Below are 26,821 nucleotides of genomic sequence, written 5' to 3'. Positions count from 1 at the left end.
AAATGTCCTCCTGAATTTTCCCTGAATGTAAGACAAACAGAACTGCAGATACCTGAGTTACAAATCTGTAAACAAAAACACTCCTCCAAGAGAATGAGAGGAACCGCAGGGCACTGCATGTTACACCATAGAGGCTTGGGACAAGTAAGGAAAAGCTGTGGCATTGCCTGAACAGCATCATCCTGGGAGACATGAGACTCAGAGAAATATTTGTTAAAATTTGCCCCAGAAAAAAGAGGGCTGAGAGGCATATTCAGGTAGGACTAACTAACAAATACACAAACAATAAACACAAAACTTTATTGCTGAAGAAAATACATTAAAAAAAACAAACTTATTTTTAGGAACAGATTCTTTAATGTATACATAAATATCCCCTACATTAAACCTGCTGAAAGCAGAAATGCAAAACACCCTGGTAGAAACACAGAACTACAGGGGAATTCCTAAAAAGTACAGACTCCCAAAACGGACCGTTAAATAATCCAGAGAGTTACACTACTTAAACATGTGACTAGCTCAATATAAATATAACTCGTGGCTATATTCCTGGTGCAGGCAGCAGGACATAGAAATAATCTACACCAATAACCCGAGTCTAATCCGACTCTGATATACCCGAACCGGCTCAGACACTGAGCTGAAAGATCGCCGCTCCGACCATAACCAGAGCAAAAGCGGGGCTAGCTGAACCTCAGAGCGCTTGTTAAAAGATATGGCCCAAAATGGCGCCTCTCCTCTCACTGAAAGAAAAGAAGGCAGAGACATACCCAGAACGGCATGGAAATGAAGCGCGCAAAAATCGTGCTTCATCCAGCCATTACTAAGCCGTATATACTCTGCCTAGTAGAGAAAAACACTCTGTCCTCTTACCACTATACTGTGAAACACAGATAAACAGAAGACTCTAATCTACAGAGGTTCTTATGCATCACGCTCAATCCAACATAGAATCCTCCTCATAACAATAGCGCCGGATAGTTTGCAAGACGCCCAAAACATACAGTCCCTTTATTCCTGACACTAAATATATTTTATGAGAGTAAAACTCAGTGCATCAAGCAGCCAGAGCTGTAACCTGAGGAAGTACCCAGCGGTTATATTACACACCCAACTCACTGCCCCACACAGAGAGATTTGTTTTCAGTAAAAATGCTGACAAATTGAGCCTCAAAAAGGTGTTAAATCCATGCGTAGCAGGAGAATAACCCTTAAGTCCCCATAGTATAAAAATATATAGTGCCTGCACGTTGCCAGAAACACCCTTACTAAGGGGTTTGTGTCCCAAATAAATGACAGGACAATGCTAGAGTCCTTAACCCCAGTAGTGCCTGCCTTCTAGCCCCAGAAGAACAAAAGGCACTTACCTGCATTCTAGTCGTCTGGCAGGCAGATGACTCACAACGTTTGAGAGGATGCCGCTCCTCACAGGGACCTGTGTAAAAGGAAAGACCAGGGCAGCAACATGTTAGGAAAACGCAGCAAAGCCTCCTTAACAAGTTCCTAACTGCTTTAAAGCTACCACAGCCCTGCTGAAGAGACTAACGTGGAGGACAGCTATACCCAAGTTGTGATGGAAGACCAGAGCAATCTTGCCCTGTCCTCAAAATAAAAAATCTTGATAGAAGAAACTTAATCAGGAAACCTAATTACTTCACCTTCTCCTTGCACTAGAGGCAAAGAGAATGACTGGGGGATTGTGGGTAGGAAGTGATATTTAACAGCTTTGCTGTGGTGCTCTTTGCCTCCTCCTGCTGGCCAGGAGTGATATTCCCAACAGTAATTGATGATGATCCGTGAACTCACCGTGTCATTAGAAAGAAATATAAATATATTTTGCATTCCAATGTTCTCCACATAATAGAATATGTTCTATATATTCATAAATAAATATTTCTACATATATCTGATGTTATTTTGGTACAATACATATCTATACCTATTATCAATACTTTTGCTATTTTTATCGTCCCTCTCCATTTTCACAGGTCACTGAAAATCAGTAGTAAGTAGACAACTAATATTGCTGTACTAGACAACTAATATTTCTGTATTGGCTTCAGTGTATATGAATAATCTGTGAACAGGTCATATGTCTGAATCTGGAGGCATTTAAATTATGATTACAGTAGCAATTTATTTTCTCAGGAAAAATTATAGGATAGATAGATAGATAGATAGATAGATAGATAGATAGATAGATAGATAGATAGGCAGGCAGATAGCTAGATTCACACTCACACTGCTTTTTCCTATGCACATGATATAAATTTTTTTAACACAGTATCTCTTTAAGGCTATAATGTACACATGTAGCACATCCGCCTTATTTACTTTTGTCCAGCATACATCCTTTCCTATACCAATTCATATATCCTGACAAAGTTCTAACAAAAAATTACTGTAACTGTTTCCTGTAAATTTCATCTACTGCTCCTTACAGTTTGCACTAATTTCTCACTATAATTCTCTGTATACCTTCCTATATTACTTCCTTTAACCCCAACCCACCTGATATCATCTGCTGACTCATATTACTGCTTCATACAGTTGATAACTACATTATTTTCTCTCACTTCTGTGTTATGAAATCAAGACTAGACAATGGAGCTTCTAGACTCAGTCTGACTGGAGAAGGAATTATTTTTGCTGTGTGACAATCAGACAACCCACTACCCTCGACTTGTGGCTCTTTGAGTATATATTTAGCTGTTGGCATGACGCTGCAAGAGCTTGGGTTTCACAACATACATTCCAAGCTGAGGTAGACCTGTTGGAGTTGGGTTACGGATTGTCAGCAAGCCAAATCCAGAGGGCACGTACACTGCCCTTCCCCAACAGCATCCTGTTTAGCCAGCTCCCTATGTCTCTTCTCTGTGTTGACTGCAATGTAAAGGCATAGATTACAAAAAGATATTTGACCCAGGCCAACATTTTGATTCCTGGTATACAAAGACAAAGTAAAGCTATAAGGTCCTCTGAAACCAAAATCATTGAAACTTCTCTCAAATTTTGATTTACACAATGACAGTGAACTATCTAAAATTACAACATGGAAAGCAGGAAGAATTTAGCACCACTGAATTAATACAATGGCATTTCCTCAATCCTGACACCTCAAATTGACTTCAGTTAATTTCCAAAGTAATTGGAAACTGAAGCCGTCACCTCATCATTTCAAATGTCTGTTTTTTGGGCAGAATTCAACCAAAACCTCATGCATGATTGAAACTCTCGAGCATTGCTGGGTATATTTCACCATGTTTCTTAGTTGATTAGCTTGATCATTCCCCAGTTACATGTGCCCAAACCAAAGCTCCATAATTCAGGGAAATGCAAATTAAAGTTTAAAGGGACATTAAACACTAGATACATTGTATATGCATAGTCATGGGTGCCAGCATTTTGAAATCTACCTTTCACTGTATTCCAATGCCGATGTGTTTACACATGTGCTGCATCTCTCTATCAGATGCCTGCAGTAAACTCTAGGTTCCAAAATGGTGGCACCCATAATTAGAGGAGGTGCATGAGATGTATTTCGGGCAAGATTACAAAAGGTGCGCTATAATTTTTTTCACTTGCGCTCTAACTGCAATCAAAGTAAACTTTTAACGCAAGTGGGTTAGCGCAGGTATTATAAGTTGAAAGTAAAAAGTTAGCACACAAGTGAAACCCAATGCACACTAATTTCAGGACTTCGGATATCACGACCTCGCTAGCTTCTCTCCATAGACTTCAAGGGAGTGTGCTGTTCCGAAAACAACCTAAAAAACGTATTGTTTGCACGCTAACGAGACAACCATTAGAGCCCCTGCACGAAACCCAAAGGGAGTTTTTCATATTTTACATTCTAATGTTCTTCACATAGAAGACAATGTTCTCTTTATTTTTAATTACATATTTTTATATATATCTGATGCTTTTTTTTATTTAAATATATATATATATATATATATATATATATATACACACATACATACATATATAACCCTATGTCAACACTTTGCCTTTCATTATCCCTTTAAGGCAAGATCTCCTCCCCTAACACATTTCTATTTAATCCCCTGTTTTCCCAGAAATCATTGCTTGATTATTGAAAGTGGAATAGGAGACCTCTATCAGTCTCTCTATCTCCTAAACTTTAAGAAGCCTTAAGTATACTGACATTTATATTATCTAACTGATATTTGTATTTTTTCCTTTTATTACAAATTGGATTATAACCTTCGGTGTAATACTCCTGTAAAGTTTGGAGTGAACACTAAACTCAAACCTCAGCTGCGTGAATCTGCAGCGCTTTGTCTCTATACCCGGTACGGACTGACAGGTAGCGGGTGACGTCATTACCTCTCTCACTGCGCACCACGCCGGAGTCGAAGGCTCGCTTCTCACTCTGCTTGCTGTTCACCCGCTCTTCACTGTTCCTAATAGAACTCTAAGAATAAGGTATGTGCACCAACGATCACTATATTAGCATGCTAGGACTTAACCAAGAATGTAATGCATTACTGAAAACTTATACTACAATTTGGAACTATTAAATCCTATAAATTTTCACAATAATCCACGTCGGAACATTCAAAGGAGAATATCTTCATTCAACTCAATTTGATATCTATAAAGTAATTAATTTTTCCATCAAATTTTCATTCTTATTTATGTGAGAGTTTACATTTCATTAACCACCAATGTTATTAAGTATTAGCTGTTTATTCATTACTTGTGAGTATCCATACTTTACGATCTTAACTCACCTATATGAGAATATCATTTCTTCTAAGTTGCAAAGAACTGACATTTATCACGAATCTACAATAAACTCTGTAATCATACAGGTACCTAATATCTAAGTTATGGTATTATTGGTGATTATGATTACATACACTTCAACCTATAAAATCCTGAAACATTAAATGTTTAACATATACTGTTTCCTATCACAGAATAATCAAGCCCTTAAAAAATAATCTGTTTTTTGTAGATTCTGATTTAGACCATAATGGATCCTATAGAAATGGCAAATCAAGTCAGCACCTTAAATCAAAAGGTGGAAATTCTGGCTCAAGGATTAACTGAATTAAAAAATGAGAACAGCAGTCTAAAACAAATCATAAATGAATTAGTGTCTCAAAAAGCAAACGAGACACCTGAACCACAGGTAAATACCCCAACCCCTTTTAGTGGGGACCGCACGAAATTTCGTGAATATAAGAACGCTTGTTTACTTCTATTCACTTTGAAACCACGTACCTACCGCACAGAAAAGATCAAAGTTTTTACTGCTATATCCTACCTAACTGGGGAACCAAGAGTTTGGGCTGACAGATTCCTCGAGACAGAGGATCCAATACTGAATTCCCTAGAAAATTTCTTTCAAACAATGGCCATCCTTTATGATGATATAAACAAACAACAAACTGCCGAACAAAGACTAAGAACCCTTAAACAGGGAAAAAGACCAGTGGAAGATTATATAGCAGATTTTCAGCTATGGGCCACGGATTCAGAATGGAACACAGTCAGTTTAAAGAACCAGTTTCGTATTGGACTTTCTGAATACTTAAAGGATGAACTGTCAAGGGTAGAGTTCCCAGACAGTTTAGAAGCTTTAATTAAATTATGTATCTCCATGGATAGGAGGTATCGTGAAAGGAGGATTGAAAAGCACTCATATGAAACAACACCTAAAAGATCATTCCAGTCATATCAAGAAAAAACCTACTCAAACCCCATTCCCATGGAGATAGGTTCCATTCGTGGACCATTGTCACAGGAAGAAAAACAAAGAAGAAGATCTGCAAATCTTTGCTTATATTGTGCTAACAAAGATCACGATGTTGCCACTTGCCCTATCCTAGCTCGTCAGAAGAAGGGTAAGTCTACTTATAATTGTGCTTGTGAAAAACAAAAACACCCTTCACACCTATCCTTAACTTTGTCATTACAGTGGGACAATCAACAACTTCAGAACGAAGCCATTATTGATTCTGGTGCTGATGGTATATTTCTTGTTGAGTCAATAGTAAAATATAATACAATTCCAATTCTGCAGAAAGCCACTCCTGTTTTTGTTAGAGTAATTGATGGTACCCAAATCTTAAAGGGTCCAATCACTCACCACACAATACCATTATTAACCATTTCACCAGACGGTCACAAAGAATATTTAACATACGATATAATACCAAGTTCAATACATCCCATAGTTCTTGGCCTACCATGGTTACAAAAACATAACCCATCCATAGATTGGTCTCAAAATAAGATTACTTTCACCTCACAGTTTTGTTTAGAGACATGTTATCCATATGTAAATATTGGACACATAGGTTCTGCAATACCACAAGAATATTTTGAATTTAATGATGTCTTTAACTTAAAAAATGCTGAATCATTACCACCTCATAGACATTTTGATTGTCCGATTGACATCAAACCTGGGGTAGAAATACCATCAGGAAAAATTTTCCCATTGTCACAAAAAGAATTGACTCATCTAAGAGATTATTTAGATGAAAACCTAAAAAAAGGTTTCATTACTCCATCATCATCACCAGTAGCTTCTGCAATATTCTTTGTTACCAACAAAGATGGCACTCTCAGACCCATAATAGATTACCGTGCTCTAAATTCAGTAACTGTAAAAAATAGATACCCATTACCACTCATCCCGGAAATAATTGAACGTCTCACTGGGGCAACCATATTCACTAAATTAGACTTAAAAGGTGCCTACAATTTAATAAGAATGAGATCCGGTGATGAGTGGAAAACGGCATTTAAAACAAGATACGGCTTATTTCAATACAACGTTATGCCTTTTGGATTAACGAATGCTCCTGCCACATTCCAGTTCTTTATAAATGAAATCTTTAAAGAATTAATGGATGTGTGCGTAATTGTATATTTGGATGATATACTTGTTTACTCAAAATCTATAGAAGAGCATAGGAAACACGTAAGGTGGGTACTTTCAACACTACGTGATCATCAGTTATACGCAAAGTTGGAAAAATGCCAATTCCACAAAGATACTATTAAATTTTTGGGTTATATAATTTCTCCCAAAGGTATAGAGATGGATCAGGAAAAGGTTACAGCCATTATCAATTGGCAAACACCCACAACCTTGAAATCCCTCCAACGATTTCTAGGATTTTCAAATTTTTACAGAAAATTCATAAACCATTATTCAACCATTGTTCAACCCTTAACTCGACTAACAGGAAAACAAAAATTCGTTTGGGATACGAATGCAGAACATGCATTTCAAACTTTGAAGGAGAAATTCACAACAGCCCCTATTCTAAGTTTACCCAATCCAGACTTGCCATACACTCTACAAGTAGATGCCTCCAATGTTGGTATTGGAGCCATTCTATTACAACCTGGAAACCAAGATAATCATCTCCATCCTATCGCCTATTTTTCTCGTAGACTTACTCCTGCAGAGACAAACTATTCTATAGGCGATAAGGAGTTACTTGCTATGAAATCAGCAATGGAGCACTGGCGACACCTCTTGGAGGGAACCACAATTCCATTCCAGGTTTATACAGATCATAAAAATCTTCAATATTTGAAGAAAAATAAAACTCTCTCCTCAAGACAGGTTCGCTGGGCATTGTTTCTGGATAGGTTTAACTTTTTACTTACCCACATACCAGGTACAAAGAATGTAACAGCAGACGCTTTGTCCCGGTCATTTGATTCAACTGCAGACAGTCAAACTATGGACTATATTATTCCACCAAATAAAATCATTGCTGCAGCGGTCCTAGAGACATCTGACTTATACCAAGCACAACATTTAGATCCTGACATTCCTCCAATTTGTACCCCTGATAATGAATCTGGTTTATATCTGAATGATGGTTTGATATATGTTCCATCATCTCTCAGGAAGCAAATCATTCAACAACATCACGACACCCCTTTAGCCGGACATCCAGGCATAAGTAAAACTACTGATCTTGTCAGTAGAGAATACTGGTGGCCACAAATGAAGGCAGACATCCACACCTATATAATAAATTGTGACATTTGCGCAAGGAAAAAGAAGGAACATCATAAACCTTACGGATTTTTATTACCTTTACCCATACCCATAAAGCCTTGGGATATGATTGCAATAGATTTTATTGTTGATTTACCCATCTCCAATGGTCACAATACCATAATGGTTGTAGTTGACCATTTAACTAAATTGGCTCACTTCATTCCATTAAAGAGAACTCCTACTGCTTACACAACTGCAAAAGTCTTCCATAGCCAAATTGTTAAACTACATGGATTACCAGCTTCCATTGTAACAGATCGTGGATGTCAATTCACCTCCAAATTTTGGAAATTTTTATGCAAAACCTTACAGATCTCATTACGATTCACTACGGCTTTCCATCCTCAGTCCAATGGACTAACAGAATGATTAAACCAGACTCTCGAACAATATTTGAGATGTTTTATCTCATCTCAACAAGACGATTGGTATGATTGTTTACCTAGTGCCGAATTCGCATATAATAATTCGGTTAACTCTTCATCTAAAATCTCTCCATTTTTTGCTACATATGGTTTTCATCCACGATCTTACCCTAACTCACTAACCTGCTCTCAATCTCCATCAGTCTCCACTTACACGGAAACATTAAAGACCGTCATGGATTCACTACATGAACATCTTGTTACTGCTAAAGAAACTCAAAAGAAATATTTTGACAAGAAAAGGTTACCATCACCTGCATACAAACCTCAAGATATGGTCTGGTTGTCTACGAGGAACCTTAAGTTACCAGTTCCAAGTAAAAAATTGGCAGATCAATATATTGGTCCATTCCCGATTCTCAAAGTAATCAATGAGAATGCAGTGACTTTAAAATTACCTCCCTCTATGAGAATTCACCCCTCGTTCCATGTATCTTTACTGAAACCGTTCATTGGAACTGAGATACCTTCTACTGAGATCCACACCATCCCGGATCCTCTGGACTATGAAGTTGATCAAATCTTGGACTCCAGAATTCGTAGAAGGAAGCTTGAGTATCTAGTCCATTGGAAGGACTATGGTGATGAAGAGAATTCCTGGGTTCTTTTACGTGACCTAAATGCTCCTGATTTGCTGAGGGACTTTCATATTCGTTATCCCTGTAAACCTGGTCCTCAGGTTACTGGGGGGGGCTCTTGAATGGGGGGATCTGTCAACACTTTGCCTTTCATTATCCCTTTAAGGCAAGATCTCCTCCCCTAACACATTTCTATTTAATCCCCTGTTTTCCCAGAAATCATTGCTTGATTATTGAAAGTGGAATAGGAGACCTCTATCAGTCTCTCTATCTCCTAAACTTTAAGAAGCCTTAAGTATACTGACATTTATATTATCTAACTGATATTTGTATTTTTTCCTTTTATTACAAATTGGATTATAACCTTCGGTGTAATACTCCTGTAAAGTTTGGAGTGAACACTAAACTCAAACCTCAGCTGCGTGAATCTGCAGCGCTTTGTCTCTATACCCGGTACGGACTGACAGGTAGCGGGTGACGTCATTACCTCTCTCACTGCGCACCACGCCGGAGTCGAAGGCTCGCTTCTCACTCTGCTTGCTGTTCACCCGCTCTTCACTGTTCCTAATAGAACTCTAAGAATAAGGTATGTGCACCAACGATCACTATATTAGCATGCTAGGACTTAACCAAGAATGTAATGCATTACTGAAAACTTATACTACAATTTGGAACTATTAAATCCTATAAATTTTCACAATAATCCACGTCGGAACATTCAAAGGAGAATATCTTCATTCAACTCAATTTGATATCTATAAAGTAATTAATTTTTCCATCAAATTTTCATTCTTATTTATGTGAGAGTTTACATTTCATTAACCACCAATGTTATTAAGTATTAGCTGTTTATTCATTACTTGTGAGTATCCATACTTTACGATCTTAACTCACCTATATGAGAATATCATTTCTTCTAAGTTGCAAAGAACTGACATTTATCACGAATCTACAATAAACTCTGTAATCATACAGGTACCTAATATCTAAGTTATGGTATTATTGGTGATTATGATTACATACACTTCAACCTATAAAATCCTGAAACATTAAATGTTTAACATATACTGTTTCCTATCACACCCTACTATAGATGTGTAGCTAAGAAATTTTAGTTTTGGAAAAAAATTTCATTTCAAATATTCGGTGGCTGCACTATTCGGTATTTGTTTAGTTTCAAGGAAAACGAAAACTGAATTTTGGTTAAAACAAATGTAATGTTTCAAAGCTACAGGTGAAAAGTTCACATGCAGCTACAATAGTACCAATACTAACATTAAGGTATTAAACCCTAAAATATATATATAATATATATATATAAACAAAAAAGGAAGTCCGGACCACTACTCAAAACAGATAGTGCACTTTATTGAAAAAAATAGTGTAAAGTTAAAACAGCAGCGCTGTTCGTGCAATAATGATGCAAATACAAAGCATAGAGTGTAGCTATGGCCAGATGGTAAGAGGGCTAAGTTAGGAGCAATGGAAAAGGGCTTGTCTTACGCGTTTCAGCTCCTCCTCAGCCTTATTCATAGACTGCATATATATATATATATATATATATATATATATATACACATACACACACACAGTACCTCACAAAAGTGAGTACACCCCTCATATTGTTGTAAATATTTTATTATATCTTTTCATGTGACAACACTGAAGAAATTACACTTTGCTATAATGTAAAGTAGTGACAGTACAGCCTGTATAACAGTGTAAATTTGCTGCCCCCTCAAAATAACTCAACACACAGCCATTAATGTCTAAACCATTGGCAACAAAAGTGAGTACACCCTTAAGTGGAAATGTGCAAATTGGGCCCAATTAGCCATTTTCCCTCCCCGGTGTCATGTGACTCGTTAGTGTTACAAGGTCTCAGGTGTGAATGGGGAGCAGGTGTGTTAAATTTGGTGTTATTGCTCTTACGCTCTCTCATACTGGTCACTGGAAGTTCAACATGACACCTCATAGCAAAGAACTCTCGGAGGATCTGAAAAAAAGAATTGTTGCTCTACATAAAGATGGCCTAAGCTAAAGGAAAATTGCCAAGACCCTGAAACTGAGCTGCAGCCCGGTGGGCAAGACCATACAGCAGTTTCACAGGACAGGTTCCCCTCAGAACAGGCCTCGCCATGGTCGACCAAAGAAGTTGAGTGCACATGCTGAGCATCATATCCAGAGGTTGTCTTTGGGAAATAGACGTATGAGTGCTGCCAGCATTGCTGCAGAGGTTGAAGGGTTGGGGGGTCAGCCTGTCAGTGCTCAGACCATACGCCGCACACTGCATCAAATTGGTCTGCATATATGTCATTCCAGAAGGAAGCCTCTTCTAAAGATGATGCATAAGAAAGCCTGCAAACAGTTTGCTGAGGACAAGCAGACTAAGGACATGGATTACTGGAACCATATCCTGTGGTCCGATGAGACCAAGAAAAACTTATTTGGTTAAGATGGTGCCAAGCGTGTGTGGCGGCAACCAGGTGAGAAGTACAAAGACAAGTGTGTCTTGCCTACAGTCAAGCATGGTGGTGAGAGTGTCATGGTCTGGGCCTGCATGAGTGCTGCCGGCATGTACTGTGACATACAAAACAGAGCATGATCTCCTCTCTTTGGAGACTGGGCTGCAGGGCAGTATTCCAACATGTTAATGACCCCAAACACACCTCCAAGACGACCACTGCCTTGCTAAAGAAGCTGAGTGTAAAGGCGATGGACTGGCCAAGCATGTCTCCAGACCTAAACCCTATTGAGCATCTGTGGGGCATTCTCAAATGGTTGCCAGCGGTTTAGACATTAATGGCTGCGTGATGAGTTATTTTGAGGGGACAGCAAATTTACACTGTTATACAGGCTGTACACTCACTATTTTACATTGTAGCAAAGTGTAATTTCTTCAGTGTTGTCACATGAAAAGATATAATAAAATATTCACAAAAATGTGAGGGTGTACTCACTTTTGTGAGATACTGTATGTGTGTATATATATATATATATATATATATATATGTAGCCCTCAGTTTACGCCGGGGTTAGGTTCCAGGAGGAATGGTTGTAAATCGAAACCGTTGTAAATTGAAACTCAGTTTATAATGTAAGTCAATGGGAAGTGAGGGGGTTAGGTTCCAGGCCCCTCTCAAAATTGTCATAAGTAACACCTAATACATTATTTTTAAAGCTTTGAAATTAAGACTTTAAATGCTAAACAGTATTATAAACCTAATAATATAGATTGTATCATCATCAAACTAAGTTTAATGAACAAAAACATTTGCTAACAGCACCTATTTAAATAATCACACAACAGACTGCATCATCATCAAACTAAGTTTAATGAACAAAAACGTTTTTTTTACTTGCATTTTTCTGCAATCAGTTCTTTGCATTGTTAGCATGTTAGATAATATCGGGTCTTCACCTATTCTACGCATTTCAATCTGCAGTGATTAAGCAGTTAGGCACCCTCACGTCAAGCTGCTGGACAGGAAGATAATAGGGAAGTGGCTGCTAAAACTTGTTGTTTGATAGCTGATGTCTGCTCTGCGTACACAGATCAATTTCAGGCTGTTAAGTTGCATAAATTTACTGTAAAACAAGTGGACAGCTCCACCTACTGGCTATTTTAATTAGTGCACTTTGCTTTCCAAAGCTTTTCAATAGCAGTCACATGACTGAAAAAAAGGTTGTTATTCTGAACCGGCGCAAATTGAACCGGCGTAAACCGAAGGCCACCTGTATACCTTTACTTGATAGCAAGATCGCCCTTGAATAGGTTAAAAAAAGGTCCGTAGTTTATTAGACCTGTCCCCGCCACTGCCGTCCCACATTTTCAAGCAGTGACAAGAATAATATGTAGATGCATTTTTTTTAATTATATTAGTTGTTTAAATATTGAAAAACAATAACAAATAACTGTGTGGAATATAGCAGTGTTAGGTATGGAGTCAGGTCTTTCAATTTTTTTACAGGAATTAGAAAGCCCACAATTTTCAGAACTAAATTGCAGGAAATTGCGACAAAATCAATAATAAAAGTGTATCAGTTGTTTTACTACAAATAGCATTGTATATTAAAATTTAAAGTGATAGGAAAGTCATATTTAAACTTTTTTTCCGATAGAACATGCAATTTTAAGACACTTAAAGGGACACTGAACCCAAATTTTTTCTTTCGTGATTCAGATAGAGCATGCAATTTTATGCAACTTTCTAATTTACTCCTATTATCAATTTTTCTTCGTTCTCTTGCTATCTTTATTTGAAAAAAGAAGGCATCTAAGCTTTTTTCTTGGTTTTGGACTCTGGACAGCACTTTTTTATTGGTGGATGACTTGATCCACCAATCAGCAAGAACAACCCAGGTTGTTCACCAAAAATAGGCCGGCATCTAAGCTTACATGCTTGCATTTTAAATAAAGATACCAAGAGAATAAAGAAAATTTGATAATAGGAGTAAATTAGAAAGTTGCTTAAAATTTCATGCTCTATCTGAATCACGAAAGAAAAAACGTGGGTTCAGTGTTCCTTTAAATTAATTTCTATTTTCAAATTTACTTTTTTTCTTTTGTCAAAAAAGTATATTTAAATATTCTACACAACTGGGAGCTAGCTGGTGATTATTTACTACACATATACCTCTCTTGTCATTGGCTTAGCTAGCTCTTAGTAGAGCATTGCTGCTTAGGAGCTGATACTATGTATATAATCCATTTGCAGGTGTTAAAGGGACATGATTCCCAAATTTGGAAGCATTTGAAAGTAATGCAGCATATCTGTAAAAAGCTGACTAGAAAATATAACCTGAACATCTCTGTATAGAAAGGAACATATTTTATCTCAGTAGCCACATCCGCAGCCAATCAGGATGTAAGTCTCATGACGTGCAGGGGACCGTGCATCTGGCAAGTGCTGGCACAGTGATGTTATTTCCCTACTCATTTTAAGGAACTTTACCATGAAATCTTGCAAGATTTCAGTGAAATCTCATGAGATCACAGTAAAGCAAAGCATGACCTTAGCAATGTTGATGCCGATTGGCTATCATTTTTTTTTTTCTCAAACTGCAGCTGCACAGTAGCTGAAGAATATCTGTTCACTGAGTACTTATTCTTGTCAGCTGAAGAAATTTTGATATAAATATCTTCCCTTCTTACAAAAAGGTGCTCGTGATATTTTCTTGTCAGATTATACTGCATCACTTTCAATATGTATTATGCCCCTTTAAACACACAGTCATAATAGGCAAGCAATAGTGCAATAATAAAATGTGTTAACATATAAGAGCATTTTCTTTTGGCACTTTTATATCCCTTTAAAACATGTTTCAAACACTGCAATTTTAGCTTGCATGAGAAATTAGTTAACTAAAGTCTAGAAAACATAAGTTTTTGTGGGACAGACTTTCAAAAGAGTGTATCATTTTAGCCACCCAGCTGAAACATTTGCAGAGGGATTGACTGTATTGTGCACAGGAGTGCAAAGAAGTTAAGCCACTTTACAAACAAACCGTGAAACTAGAGAATGAAAAAGCAATACCCACTCATACACTACAGCTGAATGAACGTGTAAAGCTTTCCGTTGGCTTATCTTGCAATCAAAAAGAAACTTTTCCAATGTATTGAAGAAAAATTCCATATCCCTCTGGGGAGGTGTACGGCATTTTTTACCTAGGCCTTGGTCCAGCGTGAGGAATTCATAAAGACTTAACCTTGTGATGTATCTCACAGTTGTATCTCCCTATTTTAAAGCTGACAAGCTTGTCTCTTTCTTCAATAGAAAATGTAATTTTAAGGCTATAGAAGGTCTGCAGTCCCCAAGCGGTACTTCTACTGTGTGTTTAACCCCTTTATGGGAGTTAAACACACAGTAATGCCGGGTCGAAAGTCTTAAAATTAAATTAATTAAAGTATGTATTTTTTTTATTGTAATGGCCCTTTAATTTTGTAAGGTTTCTTTTGGTCATAGATTGCACTGTTTTATAGAGAATGTATTTTTTTCTGTTTGGTTTGTATTGTAAGCTTCTGGTGGCGTTTTCTCATGGTGCCCGTAGCCTTGACGTTGGAACTATGTGAAGAGAAATAAAAGGTTCTGTGATAGATGCGGTTCCATTGATTATAACTTGGAGAAGCCTCTGAAAGTCTATACGAGCTTGGTCTGTCCACACCAAACTTTTTATTACTGAAGGAAGCAAATTAATAAGACAATGGAAAACTTTCACTAAATACAATAAAAAATGTGATTTCTTTATTCATTTTTACATTTAACAATACTTATAATAAATGTATTTACAAATATTAAATAACGTTTACATATAGTTATTCATATTTACAGGTCACTTTTAGTGTTAGTAAAACTGAGCTTTGACGAGGATGACTTTTACTTATTTTGTGTTTACATTAGAGATTATAGAGCAAGGGGCCGATTTATCAAGGGCCGAATGGCCCCTGATGCCCGTTTCCGCGCGAGCATTCAGGCTCGCCAGAAACAGCAGTTATGAAGCAGCAGTCTTACGACCGCTGCTCCTTAACTGGTCCGCCTGCTCCGAGGCTGCGGACATCAATCCGCCCGATCTTATATGATCGGGCTGATTGACACCCCCTGCTAGCAGCCAATCGTCCGCAAATCTGCAGGGGCGGAATTGCAATTACAACTGGTTGTGCAATGATTGTGCATATGCTGTCGGCATTCATCGATGTCTGTCGGACATGATACGCTGAGCGGATCATGTCGGACAGACTGATGATAAATCGGCCCCCAAGTGTAAAAAATTGATCACTGTATATAATTATCATCAAACAAGCACAATTTTAGTACATGAATTTATTTTACAAGACACCCCCTAAAAAAAAAAAAAAAAAAATTTATGAAAAATATAGCTACATACAATGCATTATTGAAACACTAAAGCAAATATGATTTAATACAATATGATGAATGTACAAAGATGCTGGGTTTTTTTTCTATTACGAACACTCCTTTCTACATACACCTCCTTTTATATTTTCACACGCTCTTTGGTTCTTAAAAAGAGATTTCTTTTTGCCTGTGGGTTGATATATTAAGAACTGTCAAACATACAGTGAAGGTTTGCAAGCACCAGTCCTTGTGTACTGAACTTTATCATTCTTTAGCTACCCTGCTGAGAGTTTCTAGAAAAATTATGCTATCAACTATTCATGAACAAACACAACCGATCCAGTGACATTTGTGAGATTAAAGTATATTTTATTAATTTATGTATAATCTATTCAACAACAGAGAAAATAGATTTCCTAAAAAAAAATTAGGACGACAAAAGGAAGATGGGAGTTTAAAGGAATACTAAACCCAAATTTACAGAACATGCAATTTTAAGCAACTTTCTAATTTACTCCTATTATCAATTTTTCTTCATTTTCTTGCTATCTTTATTTAAAAAGAAGGAATGTAAAGCTTAGGACCCAGACCATTTTTGGTTCAGAACCTGGGTTACAATTGCTTCTTGGTGGCTAAATGTAGCCACTAATAAGCAAGCGCTATTCAGGGTGCTGAACCTAAAATGGACCGGCTCCTAAGCTTTACATTCCAGCTTTTTAAATAAAGATAGCAAGAAAATGAAGAAAATTTGATAATAGGAGTAAATTAGAAAGTTGCTTAAAATTGCATGCTCTATCTGAATCATTAAAGGGACACTAAACCCAAATTTTTTCTTTTGTGATTAACCCTTTGGCTGCTAAGCCATTTCCCACCTGGGTGCTAATATTTTATATTATATTTTTTATTTTTGAAATTTTTTAAAAAAAAATTTTAACTTTTTTTTTTTTTTTACAGACCCCCAAGACTTACACTGTTGGAAAGGTTAAGCGATTACCTTTCTAACAATGGGTCTTGGGGGTCTGTAGCTGCTTAGATGCCTGAGATACAGGCTTCTAAGCAGCATGCCTCCTATACTTAACATTGTTAAGTATAAATAAAGTTGAGCGGTGACTTCATCACGTAATTGCGCGTGACGTCACCGCTCATCACGTGAAGCCCCGGCGATGCTTGTCACTCTACAAGCACGATCGCCGGGGTAGGAGCAGTAAGGAGCCCCCAGATCTCCCTCAAGGTGGGAGAGTGCTCATGACGACTCTGAGCCATCATTAGCACCAGAGTGAGAAACTCTGTGACGGCTCAGAGCCGTCATTAGCACTCAAAGTGTTAAGATAGAGCATGCAATTTTAAGCAACTTTCTAATTTACTCCTATTCAATTTGTCTTCATTCTCTTGCTATCTTTATTTGAAAAAGAAGGCATCTAATCTAAGGAGTCAGCCAAATTTTGGTTCAGTACCCTGAGCAGCACTTGTTTAATGGTGCTGTCCAATCAGCAAGGACAATCCAGGTTGTTCACCAAAAATGGGCCGGCATCTAAACTTACATTCTTGCTTTTCAAATAAATATACCAAGAGAATGAAGAAAATGTGATAATAGGAGTAAATTAGAAAGTTGCTTAAAATTGCATGCTCTATCTGAAATCAAACATTTTTTGAGTTCAGTGTCCCTTTAAATAACAATTTTGGGTTTAGTATCCCTTTAAGGTCATGCTTACTGTTTGTACCAATCCCCCTTAAATTTGAAAAGAAGCATCTTCCCCAACATACTAGCAAATAAATCTTAGTCTATACTTATCTCCATACATACATATATATATATATGTTTTGTGCACCCTCTTGGAGCAAAGAAAAATCTTCTTAATAATACACTCTGCTATTTGCACACACAGACACACTGACACGCAAGTACACACGTGCACAAGAAGGCACCCAGGCATGTACACACGCTTTAAAATCTAGGTACAATATATGGGTTAAAAGTATTAAAAGTGCTGTCTTTTAGGGATAATGATTACCCATCTGAATTATTGGAACTCCCTAAAGATACAGACTCTGAAATGAAAGAGATCAGCTGACAATCTTGTAGCCAGAAGAGAGTTGGTAGAATCTAAAAGTAGCAAACTGTGGCAGAAAGGCAGAAGACAAGAAGCAAGGAATCCAAAGGCAGACCAATAACAATTTAAATAATAAGTTACATTTAAACAATGTAATACGCTGATCAAGGTGCAACATTCTAGTCCAATCTATAAGGTTCAGGCCTTAGCCCATAAGGAGAAGTCTGAGTACATAAAAACATCCATTTATCATCCAGACTTCTCCTCTGGCGAGCAGCAAGTCCCTGCCCGCATTTACTATTGCACACGAGCAGTTCTGCGCACTTGCATGCAACCCCACCCCCTGCCCACACACATTAAAAACATGTAACCTTCTATATTGCTACCTTAGTTTTATAGACGATCTTTTGCCCCTAAGTGGCTTTGCAATACAAAGCAATTCATGCAAAGAAATCAGAAAAAGCAGACAAACCAGAGAAGATAACAAGTTAAAGATCTGCATGTTTAATATAAACTCAGATTTAGATGTAGAAACCAAGCAGTGATATAAAAAAAATGAACGCTTTCACAAACTATAACTGTCAAAATTGGTATACTACATTACTAGCAGTGTTCCCCACAGGCAATTTCGCCAGCCAGGTAGCATTATGTAGTAACTGGGTCGGGGCAGTGTAACACTTTGTAACATTATAATATTTTCTGCTATCCAAAGCACAAACTAATTACACACTTAAACATACACTTATTTAATAATAACTAGTGCGCAAAGCATTGAAAAAATATCATATTAGCTACTTTTAGGTTAATGCCTTAAATTTTAGCCGGGTTGACAGTGTGTATATATATATATATATATATATATATATTATTTATTTTTTCATGACTGTAAACTATCATTATTCCACTTGTAGTACATACATAGATGCACACATCAAACAGCTGACACACACTGGTCTTTTCAAATAAACAGTGACAATTTACTCTGAAGTTTCACATTTAATTTTATTACAAATAGGCTTCAATATTTTGCATCAATTCTTTACTCATTCACATAAACACAGGACAAAAAACAACATGCAACAAAAGTTACTAGTCCATTTAATATCGAATAAGGAAAAGCCCAACTTTCATACTCATCCTCTGCAGTTACCTACTAGTCCATATAAAGCAGATGTATAACTATAATCTATGGAGGAAGCATGAGAAACTAGCCAAACATTTTAAAAGGAGGGAATGGTATATAGATGTGTTAGAGGCCAGGAGTAACGTTCAATGAATAAGGGTGTAAAGCATTTGTCAGGATCTGCAAGTATATGGATGGTTTACCATGTGCCTAGATAGATCTACAGATATATAGATAGAAAGATGATACATTTATAGATAGATAGGGACAGATTATAAATTGCATTAAGGGCCTCCCCTAAAGATGGTCTATATAAGCACTTGTAGAGAGCTTTAAAGGGACACAAAACCCCCTTTTTTTTTCTTTCATGATTCTCTTCAATTTTAGGCAACTTTCTAATTAACTCCTATTATATTTTTTTCTATATTCTCTTGCTATCTTTATTTGAAAAAGCAGGAATGTAAGCATAGGGGCTGGCCCATTTTTGTCCCTTTAAGTTTAGTAAAAGATATCTCCAAAGAATACCTCTTTTATGACAAATGGGATACTATAACTAAAATGAGTATTTTATACAAAGGTATCAAACTGGCACAAGTAAAATGAAATCTATATGTTGCATCAATAGATCTTACTTAGTCTTTTTTCAATAAAGGAGTAAAAACCTCATTAAAGGCACATTCTAGTGTAAAGATAAAATGCTGTTTCATTACAGCATTTTATTTATAAACCAATTGCTTTCTACTACATGTTTATCTCTTGCAAAAGTTGTGTTCAAGTGTCCCTCCAGATGAGAATACGCTTTTAAGCAAATAAGAAGTAGGCATATATGAGTATGCTCCACTCACTTGATGTATTGTTACCTGAAGCTGAATATGGCTGCTACAAGAATACAACCTTATTTATGTAAGCCTTTTTAAGGAGTTAAGCACATAGTTAAAGAAGGGAATATGATCTAACAAAAAAGGCATTTTATTTTTAAACTAGAATCTCCCTTTAATTAGCGTTTGTGGTATTCCATGTGTCTTTTGTTTCCCAAAAAGATAAATTCAGATGATAGACAATTATGAAGAGGATGAGATACAAAGTCTACAGCTTTATCCAACCACTTATGTCGTTTGAATTCCCATGACAAGCCGTTTATATGCTGGCTAAACCTTCCAAGTCACATAAACAGCACAAGATCTCAGAGCTGCCTGTCTGAGCTACAGATCTGTCTCTCTAAACGGCATAAACAGCTGACTCAATAAAACATTCAATAAACCAAAGACCCACATAGGGATAACCTATATCTGTACATAGAATGGATCTATGCATTATAGTTTTAATTCATACATTATACACTAGCACATTATCAAATGGCCTTGTATACTATTTACTGTACATATTCAGTCAAGATAGGTGCTATTTATTACAGATTACACTTCCCATACTGGACACTGGTTACAAATTGTACCTTAGCATTAGAAAATAGATTCAAAAACACGATACACAAAGAATAAGCATGACAGATTGGACATGCAGTTACAAACTGCGTATGCTCATTACAGTCTGACTTTATGCTTCATAAACCACAACATGAATAAGTTGTTAGAGTCCTGCTCATTAATGAATTAGACATGTATTTAAAAAAACAACATCATACAGAAACAGTCTCAGCCTCTTACAGGACTTATGCTTTACACATTAGGAATATCCACTGGATCTCTACTGTCCATACTGAATCTGGATCTTACTGCTCAGCCTGCAAATTTATATAATGAGCTAGCTCATTATATGCCACATACAGATGTGTCTATCGAGGTCCTGTACAGTGTGTTTACTTTATATATCCGCACATTTATGCACAGATTTCACTTGTTATGAAAGATCAGCTATTAATAGAAGGATACACAGGCACACACCTACACAAGCAGAAGATGCAGGAACACCAAAGAACACATCTGTTATTGACACTGTGCTAAAAGCAGACACACTGAGTGACAAAAAAAAGCTCCTACCTGTGCTGATGACCAGTACAGTGATCCAGGGGGCACTCCACAAAGCACAAAACTAGCAATTCCTGTTTATCCTCCTCTCTATATCTACCTGTCCTGATTAGCATTGACACGCCCCCTCAGGTGACATCATCTGGGAACATTTCTCCCTCCCTTTAGAAATGTGAATCGGAAAAGCTTTGTTAAGGCACCGGTACCAATAAACATACATAGCTATATATGTGGTAAAAGGCTAAATCTATACACCTACATATGTGTCTACAGACAAATGCATCATAACTAGGTCATGCGCACTGCAATAATAGTAAACACACATACATTATACACGCCTGTCTGTAAGTACAGTATATACACGCCCTCCTCTGGAGCTCTCTGAACTCTTGGACTAGCTCCAATGCCCATGCTGAGTCTCTCCGCCTCTTTCTCTTTGCAGCTCCAGAAAAAGAATTAGCAGCAGGATTGTTTGTATAGTTAGAATGGGAGAGCACAGGCTCTGTGAAGAATCTGCATGTGCCAAATATTGTCCCTACCCCAGAGACACACCTATAACAAACTTCATAACACAAGTGACATATCTAAGTGTCTGATATGTATGAGGTGCAATGCTGTGACATATGATCCAATCAGCCCTTAGGACAACAGCATATGTGTGACAACAGAGACACAAATCTCCTCATCATTAAAAATCTGTCACCTCAGCTTGAGTTGATATAACATGACTTTACTGCTATACCTCTCTGTTTCTGCAATGACAGGATGTACATCTGTCCCTCCCTGTGGGTGATTCAGATGGTAACGCTGCCCAACAGGTGTTGACAAATAGTGCCAGTTATTATATATATATATATATATATATATATATATATATATATATATATATATATATATATATATATATATATATATATATATATGCCCTGTAATATCACAACTCCTAACACTAACTAAAAATCTCAGGCTGCACTTAAATATCCCAATTACTAAAGCTTGTTGAGGTAAATCCTACTAATCATTACACAATGCTCTGGCATATCAAAACAAATGTCAATAGTATTGTATTTGTCTGTACTTAGGCAAAGCATGGGAGGAGCTCATGAAATAATTAATCATGGGCATAAAGGAACGTGACTCATTTCACTGACACACGTTACTCTAATAATATCCCAGCGCAAGATGACAAATTGATTATCCAGTCTAGCAAAGGTTGAAAATAACAAACTGGAACAACCCGTGGATCATAATTAACAGAGACAAGGAGCCTATGGTTACTGTAATCTACAAAGTGACACAGACAAAAAGGACTTATGAAATGCTGACTCCGCCAAGCCAAATGACATAGTGACAGGGAATAAGCGTTGGAATATGGTATGCAGTGGTGTCCTATTCAAATGTCTACAGCAAGATTTCGACATCACATATAGTGACAGCTATTGCCTTGTATTGCTCCTTTCAACAGATTAGCACAGTTATACTACAGCTATAAAACATCCAATAGCAGGGTTTTGAGCACTGAAAAGACTGCAGATTATGGTAGCAGTTATGTTGTGCTATAGCAAGAAGAGATTGATGAAAAAGAATACAACTTTACTGACACAGAATATGACAATGGGATAAAAGCTCTGTCTGTTATTCTACAACAGTAACACACAGTCTTACTGCAGTAAGTTAAAGGGACAGTATACACCAATATAACTGCATGCTATAGACACTACTATAAAGAAGAATATGCAAAGTATAAAACATTTTAAAAACTTACTTAGAATCTCCCAGTTTAGCACAGTTAATAAGGTTTGGCTGGGACACCCAGTGAAAGGGGCTGGGGAAACAATAATAGCAGACACTGTCCCCATCCTCCCCTTCCCTGCATACGAAAAGACAGATAACATAAACAGGAGCCAGCAGGAGTCTGTAAACGCGTGTATACATCTGACACTGTGGGGCTTGGTTTGGAGTCTGAAAATCAGCACAACGCTCTTGAAAAATAAGCAAAAATATACATTCACTACCAGATGGGCCATATAAATCTACAAAACATTCATACAAAGAAAAATCTAGTGTACAATGCCCCTCCATAGGATGATAAGTATTAGAGAGCTGTACAGTAATGGAAACATAGATTTTGACAGCAGATAAGAGACATAGGCCCAACAAATATGCCCGATATTCCCTAAAAGTATAAAGTTGTCTAGTTTGTAGGATAGCCTTATGCTTATCCCAGGGTTTCTTAAAGTTCCCCACTAATAATACAACTCACCTTCTTCTGCACTATCTTCATTACCAAGACAGTCCATTGGTTCACAATTTATTCTTCCCCTACCATTCTCCTGAAACAAACAAAAAAAAACTCTTGATTTGACTGTTTGACAAACTTATTTATCATTTTTGTATTTATCTATTAACATTTTATACACATTAATGTTTTTAAGCTGAAGCAAAGACTTCATGATCGTACACATATAAATGAGTCATTATCCAAGGTACAGAAATAGTGATTGCTGTGCATTTTTGTTATATACTGCACCAGTACAAATGGTCCAGGAAAGTAGGTGCATAAGGGAATACTACTCCCCAGTACTCACTCTACAGAAGGCAGTACACCAACCAAGCCTAGAGTTGGAGCAGCAGAACCTAGAATGAGTGACTTATATGGCAGGTCACAGGAGAGATACATATCAACAGAGACTGACACAGACAAGCGAGTGCTAGCAGAAATGGAAGGAAGGCAGACTTTAGAAAGACTGATAGAGAAAAAGAAGGGTGAAGCGATTGATAGAGGAAAAAATCTTTTATATGTTTGATAGAAACCAACCATATTGTGGGTGGGTATACCTGCCCACTGTAATCTAGATCCTTGTAATGTTTGGCTATAGAAATGTTGTATTATATACTATATGCTGGATTATGAACTATATATATATATATATATATATATATATATATATATATATATATATATATATATATATATATATACTGTACATACACACACCTATGTATATAACATAATCAGATATACATGTGATCTGTATGTGCCTGTATACATGTCTCCTGTATGTAACAGAATGTTTATAGTATATCTGCCCTCTCTATGTGAGATTTCTAGGTATATCTCTGCTGTATAAATGTGGTATTAAATGCCAAGTATACTTGCACTCTGAATGTGGCATTAGTGCATATTTACCTGACTTCTGGAAAAGTATGTATGATATGTTACTGCTAATTAGATCTCAAGATGTGAGATGGGAATGATATAACATTTAGATACAATAATACAAGAGATTTAATAAAGTTCAGAAGGCAAATATTTTTCAGAATAATAGCACAACTGAAAGAGGACATGATTTGAAATATGACAGTAGAATATGAAGCACTTAATTCCATACAGAGTAGTAGTGGCACGGAGTAACCATCTGACAGAAGTGGTAAAGAAATTTAAATCAAGATAATTCCCAGTAGATAAAGCCTAAGGGATAGTAGATGGTCACTTTTCTGACAACAATATTCATTAAAATAGATTATGTTTATATTGTTCCCACACATAATGCTGTCATTAGTAGGTTGTAATACATTTTAGTGTACTATTGTATTCAACTTGCATTGTAATATTATAAAGAAGAGATCCTTAAAGGTACATGAAACCCCAACAAAATATTACATGATTCAGATAGAGAATACAATTTTAAACAACTTTCTAATTTACTTCTATTATCTAATAATTTTTGTTCCTTTGGTATCATTTGTTGAAGGAGCAGCAATGCACTACTGGTTTCTAATTGAACACATGAGTGAGCCAATGACAATTGGTATAGCTATGCAGCCACCAATCAGCAGCTAGAACCTAGGTTCTTTGCTGCTCCTGAGCTTAACTAGATAAACCTTTCAGCGAAGGATAACATAAGAAGGAAGCAAATGAAATAAAAGAAGTAAATTGGAAAGTTGTTTAAATTTGTATTCTCTATCTGAATCACAAATGAAAAATGTTGGGTTTCATGTCCCTTTAAGGTCCGGTCATTTTATGTATTCTATAATCTTGCTAAACAGATAAAATGGTTCACCAAAAGGTTTCACAACCTTCTAGAGACAGACCATATAAACTACTGTTTTCAAAGGTGATATTGACTTCACATTAAAATGCTACTCTGTGCTTTGACAAACAGCTAAACACAGTTTGATTTGATCTACCGAATACTTCTGTATGGTCCCAAATTTGCAGCACAGACAACAAACTATATGCCTGTGACTGACCAGTTGTTGCCAAGCCATTATCTGAAGTCAATAGAAAACTTTGGGGTATTTTAAAACATGTAAGGTAGTTAAGAAGAACAGGATATCAGTAAAAGTGGTAATGGCAACATACAGTAAAGGAATTTAAGAATGTCTGGTATTTGCATAATGCTATGGATTAATTAAGCTTGAGCTGTTTAAGTATGCAGTATAATAAGCAGGCTAGCTGGGTCTATTCATTTGTATTTGCCATTAAAGTCAACATTTTCTGCTCTCAAATATCTACTAACACTTTTCATGACAATTAGGATTTCTTGGAGGGTGCTTTAACTTTTTTTCAATACGTTAATATTAAAAAGAGTTGCAGTTTATCATATATTACAATTATTACCTTGTTCTCAATAAGGAGTTCTCGTACTCTCTTCTCATTTTGACCCATCTGTTTGGCATTTCTCTTCTTCAGGCAGCAGCAGAATATTCCTTCAAATACATATTTCCAGTGTAGCCTTCTGTTCCTCTGCCGTCCTGTGGGACACGAAGTCCTCCTGTCCTCCCCCAAAATCATGGGGTGCTCTGACCCCTAACCTACACTGCAAGTGCTAGCAATAGGAAAACCACAATGTTATTAGATCTATTTATCTACTCCTTCCATAACTTGAGCATCTTGTTAAAACAGTACAAAGAATAACATTAGTCCTAGAGATTCCAGGTATTGAATCTGATTATCAGCAAGGTGCTTCCAGGAGCTCTCCACCAAAAACTGACAGCTTTCTATCTCCCTCCCACTCTCTCTGTTCTGCCTGCGCATGGCTGGGACTTTGCAGTGACGAGAAGGTTCAGTTGTTGACACAAATCACACACATAGTGATAACAGACAGAGTCCAGAGCAGTCCAAAAACTGTACTCCCCATGTAGAGACTAAGCTGTCCTTTAGGTTGATTGAAATTAATTGGATGAAAGTAAATTAGCATAGTGTTTAGTTTGCAAACTCTTTGCAGAATAGTTTTAATTGATATCAGCGTTACTTTGTATTAAACTCACTGTGCGTGTTTAGAGTATAAAGTTCTGTATACGTGGCCAGCTTATCTGATATTCAGACACAGCTACTTTTCCATCAGTTTTGTCCTGGTCTCTGCAGACACTTTGGATGAGCCGGAGGACGTTTCTACATACTGTGAAAATGAATACTGCAGGGTTATTTTTCAACTGACTATTTTAACCAACCTAAATGAAGACCCAGTATGCTTTTCAGTATCCCTAGTGGTATATTTAGGTTTTGTGCTGCCCCCTCGCCAATTTTATATCAGATTTGCTTCCTTTATAATTTTTCCTGCAGAGAAGTTAGTTATTAACTTATTTCTATGACTAATGCACACAGAATATTGCATTTAATCCTGTTTCCATCATTAACACACACAGTGCAGTGACTTATTTGCCCACTATAGCCAATAATAAACAAAGTTCAAGGATTTTTTAATCCCATTATGTACAGTACAGTAACACACTG

The 26,821-nt window shown here is 36.8% G+C and overlaps 1 protein-coding gene across 3 annotated transcripts in view; it reads right to left on the bottom strand.

Annotated features, from left to right (window-relative positions):
• GRB7 (growth factor receptor bound protein 7) overlaps nucleotides 1–26,459 on the bottom strand; it is a 260,167-nt gene extending 233,708 nt beyond the window's left edge. For 2 of the 3 annotated variants that reach the window (XM_053698130.1, XM_053698139.1), the window contains exon 1: nucleotides 21,094–21,409. Coding sequence is in view for 1 of the 3 variants with exons in the window: in XM_053698126.1 (XP_053554101.1) it covers nucleotides 23,345–23,414; nucleotides 25,706–25,879 (244 nt within the window). In the remaining 2 variants the exon portion in view is untranslated. Of the gene's footprint in view, nucleotides 1–21,093; nucleotides 21,410–23,344; nucleotides 23,415–25,705 lie in introns of those variants that run through there. The other variant, XM_053698126.1, reaches the window with a different exon arrangement.
• Between the last annotated feature and the right edge of the window lie 362 nt (nucleotides 26,460–26,821).

The sequence above is a fragment of the Bombina bombina genome, chromosome 1 (assembly GCF_027579735.1).
Source record: "Bombina bombina isolate aBomBom1 chromosome 1, aBomBom1.pri, whole genome shotgun sequence".
Taxonomy (NCBI): domain Eukaryota; kingdom Metazoa; phylum Chordata; class Amphibia; order Anura; family Bombinatoridae; genus Bombina; species Bombina bombina.
Note: the sequence above shows the minus strand (reverse complement) of the source record. Positions and strands in the feature narration are given on the sequence as shown.